Consider the following 13,032-nt stretch of genomic DNA (forward strand, 5'->3'; position numbering starts at 1 on the left):
GAAAAGATCCAGAAAGCCACATTTGTTTCATTTAGTTTTTATTTTACAATAGCATATGATAAAAACAGTCCATCATATAGATCGAGTTTTAAAATAGAGATGGAGTACCGACTGACCCAATGATAGTCATAACACCAATGAGGATACGATTGGTAATAGTAGTAATACGATAGTAACACTATGTACACTGTTGTCGGTGAATACTGTTGTGCACAAGAGAACTCTAATGAAGAGCTGGAGATGCAGACCACCTAAACAATGCAACAGAATGGATACAGTATGTGTCATAAGTAACCATTTAGGTAACGCTACAAACCAGAACCAATATACATTAAAAAAACATTCCATTATCTAACGATACACTCAGGGACAGCAGATTGGAAAGGGATCTCACCTTTCACACAGTCAACTTCCCAGAAGGTACACTGCAATTGAACAACATAATAGGGGAAATACTGTGTCCTTACTGTGTGAAAACAAAATGATGCAAGTTCAGCTAGGACGTGGCGTTAAGCATCAGTGGGCTAGCTTTATTGATACATTACATATGGGCCTTATATACTGTTGAATAAACATTTATAGAGTTACAAAAGTGATAGGGAGTAATGGAATTAAAGATATAGATGTCATTAGAACAATGTTAATTATGTTTGATACTCTTTGGTGAAATATTGCACATTCTATTTCTGGCACGGACAGCACCACCCAGAAAAGTGGTGGGAATATTTAGACTTTCCATGTGAAACAGGGTGGAGATGTGTTTTAAGCACTAGACACATCGCCATTGGCTGTCATCTTGGAACACGTTAGCTCACCGACAACGGCAAAACACAGATTGAGCACAGCAAATTCATTCAGCCATTGTCATATCACCCAAAACTAGTCGTCACAGATAGAGTTCATGTCAAGGTAATGTGTTCTGTATAAAAAGTAACATAAAGAAAGCCTTACTACGTGGCTCCGAGAGAAAGGCAGAGTGAAACGTATGTGTGTGGGTCCAGAAGGCACAGCTCTCAGCCAAGCCGAGACCAGGGGGTGTGTATAATGTACGTGTGTGTGATCTAAATCAGGGAAAAGAAGCCATTTGAATCCCTCAGAATGTGCATGTGTAAGAGACATGAATAATAAACAGTAAGATTTGAATAGCACATGCAGGTATTTATAGTAGGTGTGTGAATGTGCATGACTACCAAAACTTAAAGATAGCACCGTACTGTAGCTGAGGTTTATGGTGCACTACAGGAAAGGTACTGTATGGCCAACAATGGGAAAAGGCACGCAAGCATGGAAGTGTGTGTTGTCACATGGCTGGAAATAATTGATATGGGTCTTTATTATGAGGGCTCTTCCTGAAAATCAAACTAAGAGAATCACATGTCTTTCTTCAGCTCTCGCTCACACACACGCATGCCCAACAATGGCTGAGATGGTCATGGCATTTTGGATGACGGCTATATATATTTTCAAATAACCTAAAACACAAGGCCAAATATACACTGGAGTTTCTTACCAAGACGACATTGAATGTTCTGGAGTGGCGTAGTTACAGTTTTGACTTAAATCGGCTTGAAGTTCTATGACAAGACTTAAAAATGGCTGTCTAGCTATGATCAACAAGCAACTTGACAGAGCTTGAAGAATGAAAAAAATATTAATGTTCAAATATTGTACAATACAGATGCGCAAAACTCTTAGAGACGTACCCAGAAAGACTCACAGCTGTAATCCCTGCAAAAGGTGATTCTAACATGTATTGACTCAGGGGTGTGAATACTTATGTAAATTAGATATTTCTATATTTCATTTACAATTAATTTGAAAAAATATCTAAAAACATGTTGTTTTCACCTTGTCATTATGGGCTATTGTGTGTAGATTGGTGAAATTAAAAAAACATCCATTTTGAATTCAGGCTGCAATACTTTCTGAAGGCACTGTACAGTATATACAGTGGGGCTAAAAAGTATTTAGTCAGCCACCAATTGTGCAAGTTCTCCCACTTAAAAAGATGAGAGGCCTGTAATTTTCATCATAGGTTCACATCAACTATAACATACAAAATGAGAAAAAGACATCCAGAAAATCACATTGTAGGATTTTTAATGAATTTATTTGCAAATTATGGTGGAAAATAAGTATTTGGTCACCTACAAACAAGCAAGATTTCTGTCTTCTTTAAGAGGCTTTCTTTCTCTTCTTTAAGAGGCTCCTCTGTCCTCCACTCGTTACCTCATTAGGAAATGGAAGACCACTGATAATCTCCATCGATCTGGGGCTCCACGCAAGATCTCACCCCGTGGGGTCAAAATGATCACAAGAACGGTGAGCAAAAATCCCAGAACCACATGGGGGGACCTAGTGAATGACCTGCAGAGAGCTGGGACCAAAGTAACAAAGCCTACCATCAGTAACACACTACGCCGCCAGGAACTCAAATCCTGCAGTGCCAGACGTGTCCCCAGTACATGTCCAGGCCCATCTGAAATTTGCTAGAGAGCATTTGGATGATCCAGAAGAAGATTGGGAGAATGTCATATGGTCAGATGAAACCAAAATAGACCTTTCTGGTAAAAACTCAACTAGTCGTGTTTGGAGGACAACGAATGCTGAGTTGCATCCAAAGAACACCATACCTACTGTGAAGCATGGGGGTGGAAACATCATGCTTTGGGGCTGTTTTTCTGCAAAGGGACCAGGACGACTGATCCGTGTAAAGGACAGAATGAATGGGGCCATGTATCGTGAGATTTTGAGTGAAAACCTCCCTCCATCAGCAAGGGTATTGAAGATGAAACGTGGCTGGGTCTTTCAGCATGACAATGATCCCAAACACACCGCCCGGGCAACGAAGGAGAAGCATTTCAAGGTCCTGGAGTGGCCTAGCCAGTCTCCAGATCTCAACCCCATAGAAAATCTTTGGAGGGAGTTGAAAGTCCATGTTGCCCAGCAACAGCCCCAAAACATCACTGCTCTAGAGGAGATCTGCATGGAGGAATGGGCCCAAAATACCAGAAACAGTGTGTGAAAACCTTGTGAAGACTTACAGAAAACATTTGACCTCTGTCATTGCCAACAAAGGGTATATAAAAAATTATTGAGATAAACTTTTGTTATTGACCAAATACTTATTTTCCACCATAATTTACAAATAAATAAATAAAAAGTCCTACAATATGATTTTCTGGATTTTTTTCTTCTCATTTTGTCTGTCATAGTTGAAGTGTACCTATGATGAACATTACAGGCCTCTCATCTTTTTAAGTGGGAGAACTTGCACAATTGGTGGCTGACTAAATACTTTTTTGCCTCACTGTATGTGTGAATGAGTGAGTGGTTTTAGTCTTATCTGTATATCAGCTTGTGTTGTTGACTGTGCGTAAGCCTCTCCCCAATTAACCTAATCAGCAGTATGATTAGTCACTTAAAATGGTTAACACAAATAAAACGGTTAATACCGTATATATGGTCAAATCCCTGTGGGCTGTACATACCTTCAAGATGATAGTCATGTAATTACAACAGGAACTCTTATTTTGAAGTAGCATCTGGGCTTGAAAGCATGTAAACCTCAACTACCTATTGCTCCTAGCACCATGCAGGTGTGGCTAGCGAGAGGGCTTTAGCAGCAGCTCTGCCGGTGGGTGTGGAAATGGCAGGGATAGCTCAGTGACCGTCACTGGTTGTCATGGTATTTACGGTGGGGGCGACAGAGTGGGAGGGGACTGAGTCTCTGGGCGTGAGACCCCCAAGGCATGTGATGACTCAACCCCCAATGGCTGAGGAAGAGCCATTGGGATTGTGGATGGGACTGGTTCACAGGTCCATACAGTGGCTAGGACAGACTTATCTGCCCCCTCTATAGTTCTGTCGTTTCTATGGAGGTAGTAGGCCTGTTGGGGGCAGAGTGTAATCACATGTAGTTCGACCCCAAACCACCATCATCTTACCACAATGGGAACATGATTAGCAGGCATTGTATAATGTACTGTTTTGGATCCCTCTCTATGCAAAGCACAAAGAAGCAGGTGACAACATCAAAAAGCCTTGTGGTGATGGGTGTTCTAGTGGTCCTGTAAACCTGTCCAGCCCACCACACCTTCAGCCCTCGTCACTTTCCTGGGAAGATGGTGATCTTGCCAGCCTTAACCAGCGAGTCAATGATCAGGGCCTCATAATCTGCATCATGCACCCCTGTTTTCCGGAACTCTCCAGAGTAGCGGTTCTGCTCCCAATAGTGGTGCCAGTTGCCTCGACTGTCAGCGCCAAAGCCAAACACATTCACCTGGAATACAAGATAATGTTTTAGAACAGGCAGAGAGACTGGCCGAGAGACATGTCTGTATTGGGTGTTTGTGTGAAAGTATGTTAGCGAGGTCCTCACCTCGTCACACACGTGCAGAGCGAAGAACAGGACCAGGATGCCTGTGGAAGGGTAGCGTCCATGGTGCCTGGTCCAGCGGTCATGGATGTACTTGAAGAAGGCTGGGTTGAAGATCTGAGCCTGGGGAGATTAGATAGCAGCACAGTGTACCATGCTGGGTTTACCAATGATATTGGAGACAGACATATTTATTTACAATTCTGCACTATTGAACAAATACATGACAAAGGTTGGATGGAGAGATTATAAATATAGATTAGCACCTTGTCCTTGTCCACCCGTAGAAACTGCTTCACAGGGGCGTAGGTACTGAAGGAGAGAGAGATAAAGGGAGAGCGAAAGAGTCTAAGCACACTTTTATCCTTTCATTTATAAATTGCTGTGAAATGATTGACTGATTCACAGATGGCACGCCGTTCCTTTTTCCACAGAGAGAGTGCTCTGTTGAAGATGTGCTCTGACCTGGAATGGGATGAGAGAGAGAGACAGAGAGCGCAGCGTGAGAATGAGTTTGTGAAGGTGTGATTGTGAAGCCAGCAGTTCACTTTGAACGTGAACAAAATGTGCTCGTGTGAAAAGGTGTGTTTATGTAAAACAATATAAATGGACTCGGGGCCGGCCTGCTCACGAGGCAGGATTAGGTGTCCGCCTAAAGTTGCAGGTTGACGAAGGCAGCATTTTCTGAGCTAAACTGACCAAGACACAACTCCAACAACAACAACATAAAACCTCACACAATTCTGCCCCCCCCAAAATGACAATTTCTCTCAACCAGGGGCATAAGGTCTTTTTTGGCGAGCGATTTCGCCCTGTGATAAGCAGTGCCCACTTTGTCAAAGGCAGGGGCGCAAAATATTTTGCTTGTCCAATCCCAGCGCGCCTCTCCAAGGTGCTGTTGGAGAGACGCAACACTGCGGAGCCCCACCAACGTTCTGTCAAGAAAATAATTGAACATAAATCATGTAGCAGATATAGGATATGGTAGAAAGAGTGTGTGGACTTCTCTATAGGCTACTGGCTGGAGATAAAATGACAAAGAGATGTAAAGAGATGGACACTTATTTACATCATGTAGGTTTCTCAAATCATAGAGTCAAACCTAAATGGTGCGCAATCAAAATTAGAAAATGTGCTGTCATGTTAACAAACAACATATCCTAAAAACAGAACAGGTCAAAGTACAATGGACAACATGGATGGACAATCACAACCATCGACATGATCATTGGTTTCAAGTTTGTATCGGTACATTTTTGACAAGCTGATCATAGCGAAAAAGAGAATACTTCTGCATTTCCTGCTGTATAAACACATTGCAAATAGGCTCACGATAAATTCTGATAAAGTTGGGTAGCTGATATTCAGAGCCTAAATAAACAAATTGATTAGTCACAGGAATCAGGACTAATAAAGCCAATGCAACAGCTTGTTTTACAAATGGTGGGACTACCACATGGACGGGCATTCATACAATTCCATTTTGGGGCAACACATTAGGCTACATCCCATGAAGCACAAGCCAACGTCTTTTGGACATTGTTTTGGGGGTATTTTACAAACGGTAGGCTTACCACATAGATGGGCATTCATAAAATGTACTTTCAGGGAACACTGTCGGGTGCACCTCAGTAAACACGGACTGATGCCGACGCCTTTTGGGCAATCTTTTTTTGGTGCAGTCCGGACCGGCCCTGATTTCCACATCCGGTACGGGCCAAATCTGAACCAATGATAGACGTCTATAAATTACGTATTTTCAACCTTCATTCAGAACTAAAAATGAGCCTGACTTCAACATCTGAAAAGTTAAAACAAGTATTCTAAACATACGGAAAAAATATACTTTCAACATTCATTCAGAACCTAAATTGAATCTTTTAGTTGTCTTTTCAACTTAATTTTGCTTACTGGGACTTTTTAAAGTCTAGCAGCATTTTTTGGTCTAGCTTAGGGCTGCAGAACAGCAAGGACCGGAACTGAATGGACTGTGTGTATGTGCTGGCAGTTTTGCTCTCACAAGCGAATCTGTCCAGTGGAGAGTGCGCTGGTGATCCACAGCAGGTCCAGGGTCTTGAAGGGCACCAGGACGAAGCTGACGTTGGCTGCCAGGTTCTTGGCACTCTCTGGGTACATGAAGTGGTGAGTGGTGTGGCTGCCTGCATCCTCCTCATAGCCCAGCGTGGGTGCCAGATTGATCCTGACAGACACAGGTAATCAGACCATGCTGGGAGAAGCTCCAATGATAAACACACAAACAGAGGGATATCAAGACATCCTCAACAAGACTTGCCTAGTTAAATAAAAATCTCTCTCTCTCTCTACAATAACTGTAAAGAGCCTAGAGTAGCATTAAACCCCCTCAACTACTAAACAGATGAACATAACCTGTTCTAAACCCCCTCAACTACTAAACAGATGAACATAACCTGTTCTAAACCCCCTCAACTACTAAACAGATGAACATAACCTGTTCTAAACCCCCTCAACTACTAAACATATGAACATAACCTGTTCTAAACCCCCTCAAGTACTAAACAGATGAACATAACCTGTTCTAAACCCCCTCAACTACTAAACAGATGAACATAACCTGTTCTAAACCCCCTCAACTACTAAACAGATGAACCTAACCTGTTCTAAACCCCCTCAACTACTAAACAGATGAACATAACCTGTTCTAAACCCCCTCAACTACTAAACAGATGAACATAACCTGTTCTAAACCCCCTCAACTACTAAACAGATGAACATAACCTGTTCTAAACCCCCTCAACTACTAAACAGATGAACCTAACCTGTTCTAAACCCCCTCAACTACTAAACAGATGAACATAACCTGTTCTAAACCCCCTCAACTACTAAACAGATGAACATAACCTGTTCTAAACCCCCTCAACTACTAAACAGATGAACATAACCTGTTCTAAACCCCCTCAACTACTAAACAGATGAACATAACCTGTTCTAAACCCCCTCAACTACTAAACAGATGAACATAACCTGTTCTAAACCCCCTCAACTACTAAACAGATGAACATAACCTGTTCTAAACCCCCTCAACTACTAAACAGATGAACATAACCTGTTCTAAACCCCCTCAACTACTAAACATATGAACATAACCTGTTCTAAACCCCCTCAACTACTAAACAGATGAACATAACCTGTTCTAAACCCCCTTAACTACTAAACAGATGAACATAACCTGTTCTAAACCCCCTCAACTACTAAACAGATGAACATAACCTGTTCTAAACCCCCTGTCTCTCCCTCCCTCCCTCACCTCATGATGTAGTTGTGGCTGTCTATGGTGGGTCCGTAACCGGCCCCACGCATGTTGCCAGAGTTCCCCACCACGGCACAGCGCAGGCAGCGGGCGGGGTCCCAGGAGCCATAGGGGGAGTGGCCAGGGATCACCTGGAACAGCCGCAGCAGTACCTGCTGGATAGTGTGGGGCTTGAACTGAGGTTGCAGCATCTACAGGCAGGGGGCGACAGAGAGGCCACACAGTCAGGAGAGCAGTACAGGGGGACTGGGAGAGTGCCATAGACTTTCTCTCATTCCTCCGACAGGATGTCAAAAGAGAGCATAGGGGTAGGTTTTAGTATCCTAGTGACTCATGGAAAAAAGAAGAGGTTACAACATATTTAAATGGAGGTGAAAAGATGTCAGATGTTTTAGGGGGAAATGGAGGGAGAGATGATGAAAACATTTACATTGAAGGTGAAACAGAGTCTGTTTTTCAAGTCTTTGCTATAGGAGCACATGCAAACCTCCCAACCCCCAAACAAAACAGTTCCATCAGGCTATTGGCACCAACCTTTAAATACCTCTCTCTCACACAGCTCTCCCTCTCTCTCACACAGCACTCCCTCTCTCTCACACAGCACTCCCTCTCTCTCTCACACAGCACTCCCTCTCTCTCTCACACAGCACTCCCTCTCTCACACAGCACTCCCTCTCTCTCTCGCTCTCACACAGCACTCCCTCTCTCACACAGCTCTCGCTCACACACAGTACTCCCTCTCTCACACAGCTCTCTCTCTCACACAGCTCTCGCTCACACACAGCACTCCCTCTCACACACACACACACACACACACACACACACACACACACACACACACACACACACACACACACACACCCCTCTCTCTAAGTTTCCCCTGCATGACCTCTTCCCAATGCTCACTCTCTTTCCTTTACTCTGTCTTGCTCCCTCCCCTCCTTGATACCAGCACACTGGCTTTCTGCAGGGTCACTAATTATTGGCAGATGTTCAGTGGGCACTGCTTCTGCCAAACAGTGTCTTTACTGCTCTGCTCTACTCCTGCTCTGCTCCATTGTAGAGAAACTATGACTATGCTCTTCATTGCTCAACAACCTTGACCATATACTAGGTATATATGTGCTAACCAACTCAACAGTGCAGACTCTTGACTTAACTCTTCGAGAGATCCATTAACCCTAATCTATGCCCTCTTTCACCTTTCCTGTGCACCTACCCCATTAGCTCCTCTCTCTAATCTCATCCTTTCACCAGCTCATTTACTTAACACCACTTAGTAGCTTGGCACTAGCTGGTCTGCCTCTGTTTGTAATCACCTAATTATCGAGTAGGATATATACTGAACAAAAACACGAATGTAACATGCTACAATTTCAACAACTTTACTGAGTTACAGTTCATATAAGGAAATCAGTCAATTTAAACCAATTAATTAGGCCATCATCTATGGATTTCACATGTCTGGTCAGTTACACATGGCCTGCGGTTGTGAGGCCGATTGGATGTACTGCCAATTTCTCTAAAACAACTGTGTTGCATCACAACCATCCATCTACATAGGGACTTATGGTAGAGAAATGAACATGAAATTCTCTGGCAACAGCTCTGGTGGACATTCCTGCAGTCAGCATGCCAATTGCACACTCCCTCAAAACTTGAGACATCTGTGGCATTGTGTTGTGTGACAAAACTGCACATTTTAGAGTGGCCCTTTATTGTCCACAGCACAAGGTGCACCTGTGTAATGATCATGATGTTTAATCAGCTTCTTGATATGCCACACCTGTCAGGTGGATGTATTATCTTGGCAAAGGAGAAATGCTCACTAACAGGGATGTAAACAAATTTGCGCACAACATTTGAGAGAAATAAGCTTTTAATGCATATGGGCTCTTTCATTTCAGCTCATGGAAAATGGGACCAACACTTTACATTTTTGCGAATATATTTTTGTTCAGAATATATAAAGCAAGGCCAGGAACTCGAGGATTTGACACTAAATAAGTTAAACTTCTGACCAAACACAAACTAATTTAGTTTTCTAAATGGTACTTCTCACAGGTCAGCATCTTTCTCTCATACGTCTTCTACTTCAGTGTTCATGTCTGTTAAAAATATCAGCCTCTTTTAGCTACGTAATCACCTAGGCGTGCTTTCCTGTCTGTAATTCAAACAGACTTACAGGGGCTATTTTTCCACTGGACCTCTACAGCTGTGTCTGACTTGTTAATTTCAATATTCAGACATTACTCAATGTCCTCTTTAACAGACCCATCATGTGCTTGCCTTCCTTTAATGTGATTGGCAGAGCTGCTCTCATTCTTTCCAGGGAAACCAGAAGAACGATAGAGGATGGTAAAATGGAGTAAAACATAGAAGCTGTTCAGCTGGATCACTTACCACCCACCAGTAGTAGACGTCTGAAGGCAGCTGGATGTTGTCCCGTGTCCACACGGGGGAGATGTCCGGGTCGTAGTTCTCATCAAACCAGTCCGACACCCCAGGGTCTCCCACACAGCGGGGACAGGCACATGTCTTCTGCTGCTGGGTGCTCTCCAGTGGGCCCAGCTGGTGGACACCAGAGTAGTTGGGCACTAGTTTTACTCGGCTGGACTTCTCCCACCCGGGGGGCTCCAGGTAGGGCAGGCCAATGCCCCCCCTCAGAGAGATGGAGAAGAAGAGGGAGGTGAGAAAGACAAGGCCCAGGGAGCCCAGCAAAACCCACACCCTCAATGAGCACCGCATGCCTCCTCCGCCGGCCCTGGCCCCTGCCATCCGACCAACCCGCTCCACGCTGGTACCGCCTGTCAACATGGGCCTCAGCTCCCCTGATCTTTGGACCCTCACCCCTCCAGGGCTGCCCCACACCCAGCCCCAGCCCCAGTGCCCCTCCCGGTGCTGGGTGACGGAGGGCACCCGGCCCCCCCAATTCCATGCACTGTTTCCTGCCACCGTCCCCACCCTGCTGGCCTCAGCTCCACTGAGTGCTGGCTGGCTCACGCTGGCTCAGAGAGAACACTCTCCCAGCGCCACAGACAGAGAGAGGGAGAGCCGCTGCTCAACAGTGAGTCTCTCAGTGTCTCACACTAAACAGTTTGTCAGATAGTCTGTGTCTGTTGCTTCTCCCCACTCTCAGTCTCTCCGCACGCAGCTGCCGCTCTTCACACCCACCAGCCCGGCTCTCCACTCCCCGTACTGCTCCAGTCCTGGATGGGAGCTCCAGCAGTGTCTGCACATACAAAACTCTGATGAACTCTGCACAAATTGTACACTGCTAGAGTCTGAGAAACTGTCAGAGCTTATCACGCTGTGTTAGCAGTCCCACCTATAGTGATATCCATGGTAAAAGTCAGGTAGCAAGTCATTAGTGTCATCTCAGCCATCCATGTGAGTAGCCCGCCCTGGTGTTTTGAGGTCCTCTGTCAAGTGCTGAAGCAGTCTTCTGAGTAGTATGCTCTAGCGGGCTAGACGGGAGAAGGAGGGTAAAAGGCGGAGGCGACTGCAGGCAGGCTGGCATGAAAGAAGCTCCATCGAGTCTCTAGTCAACCTGAACAAATAACACGTCTCCCCCTCTTCCTCCCTCTTCTCACTTCTCTGCCCGTCTCGCGCAAGCTTCATTTTTTTCTGTCAGAAGATCCACTTTAGAGTTTCTGAGACTTGCAGAAAGAGCAGAGCTACTCAGGACTTTGTGTTCTCCTCCGCTAGAACGTAGGGCCAGGTGTCCTGTAGTCTAGTTGTCATTGAGGCTGTGAGTGGTGTATGTCTCTGTGTGGCAGACTGAGCATCTACCAGCCCTCCAGATGCTCTGCATCCACGTTCTGTCTGTCTGTCTGGGGGAGGAGCTCTCTGGACATGTCAAGTCTGATTGACAGGAGAATATGGGCACAAATATTCATCGCAGTGCGGCTTCAAAAAGTCTGCGTGACCATCAGAATTCCAGTGCTCTTCAGTCAGAGAAAAAGCAATACTGTAAAAGCTCCTAAAGTAATCAAAACATTCTGGCCGTAATGACAAAGAGGATTGCCACAGAGTCTTAAGAAAAGTAGATACGAGAACCTTAAAAGGGCTTACCAATGAATGCCCTGAAAGGAACTGAGGCTATGAGTGACTGGATTGAAAAAAGACAAATCAATCAGAAGAAAAAATCCCATCTGGCACTGAACATCAAACAGGACAAGAGGGAAGGGGGGCTCAGCAGCTGTCCAGCAGTGGAGATTCTTTGTATATGTGTGTGTGAGTGTATGTGAGGCTGGGCCACTGCCTGCCAGTAGCTGTAGGGTTTAATTGAATTCTGCTGTGTAGTGTTGGTGGAAGTGCAGGCTTTGTCAGGATGATGTGCCCTGACCTGCTGCTCTCCCTAATCTGTAATCTCGGCAATGCAGTCGCCTGCCCACCACATTATCCACTCTCTTCCCTCTCTCTCTGCCAGCCAGATGCTAACCTTCCGCCCAGTGTCCCTCCAGTGCCCTGCAAAGTGGTGCAGTCCTGCTGTTAGACAGTCCTTGTCTGTGTGTGTCCACCTCTCGATCCCTGACACAAAGACAGCCTCACAGGGGAACTGAGGAGCAGATAGACACCGTGGCCCCTGTAGCTCCTGCTCCCTATCTGCTTGTTTCCAGGTCCCTGTCCTCCTGAGACACCAACACACCGCTGTTCAGAAAGTGGTGGACAGCTGGAGGAGAGAGAGGAGATAATATAAGTGAGGGTGTGAATCAACAGACTGCGCATTTATGGCATGCCCGGCAATAGATACTGACATTTACCTGGGTTTTTGACTTCATGACAGTGTTTGATTTGAAAGCTTTTGTGTCGTTAAAGTTATTGTGTCTGCTGTAAAGAAAGCCCCCTTGTCTGAGCCCCTCTCGGCCTTTACTCTTTCCTTGGTCTTTATATTTAAAAAAAAAACAAACCTCTTGAAAAATTAGATGAATCATGCCTACCCTACCAGAATAGCACAGAATAATGATGCTCATCAGACTTTACATTTGTGGTTTGGTGCTTGTCAAGTCTGTTCAGCTACCACATTCCCAAACACAAACAACCCAAAACAAAACAAAGCCTCATTCATTAGGAGCATATCTAATTGAACAGAATTAGAGTTTATTATATCTCAGTATAGCAGCCTCTTCATCTCCCTTATTCCCCTGCCTCAGCCAAAAACCACTTTCCATCTCTACTGCTAAATGCATTTTGTGACTTCGTCTATCCCCCCAAACACCTCATCTCACTCTCTCTCTCTCTCCGGGCCAGTCTCTGAGGGAAGAACAGGGGATGTGCTTCCATCTTTGGGCCTCTGTTGGGACCAAAGCTTACAGATGAAAGGAGACAGAGTATCTGCAGCAGGGCCAAAACACTGGGTTGA

At 44.9% G+C, this 13,032-nt stretch overlaps 1 protein-coding gene across 3 annotated transcripts in view; it reads right to left on the reverse strand.

Moving 5' to 3' along the window:
- Positions 1-21: 21 nt before the first annotated feature.
- LOC118401294 (CMP-N-acetylneuraminate-beta-galactosamide-alpha-2,3-sialyltransferase 2-like) overlaps positions 22-13,032 on the reverse strand; it is a 36,072-nt gene continuing 23,061 nt past the window's right edge. The window contains exons 2-7 of one of the 3 annotated variants that reach the window (XM_035798678.2): positions 10,071-12,342; positions 7,665-7,858; positions 6,399-6,578; positions 4,645-4,690; positions 4,382-4,501; positions 22-4,282 (exon numbers count right to left, since the gene is read on the reverse strand). In XM_035798678.2, the coding sequence (XP_035654571.2) occupies positions 4,109-4,282; positions 4,382-4,501; positions 4,645-4,690; positions 6,399-6,578; positions 7,665-7,858; positions 10,071-10,484 (1,128 nt within the window). In that variant the 5' untranslated portion in view covers positions 10,485-12,342 and the 3' untranslated portion in view covers positions 22-4,108. The other 2 variants (XM_052474992.1, XM_052474991.1) reach the window with 2 other exon arrangements.

The sequence above is a fragment of the Oncorhynchus keta genome, chromosome 22, assembly GCF_023373465.1.
Source record: "Oncorhynchus keta strain PuntledgeMale-10-30-2019 chromosome 22, Oket_V2, whole genome shotgun sequence".
NCBI classification, from domain to species: domain Eukaryota; kingdom Metazoa; phylum Chordata; class Actinopteri; order Salmoniformes; family Salmonidae; genus Oncorhynchus; species Oncorhynchus keta.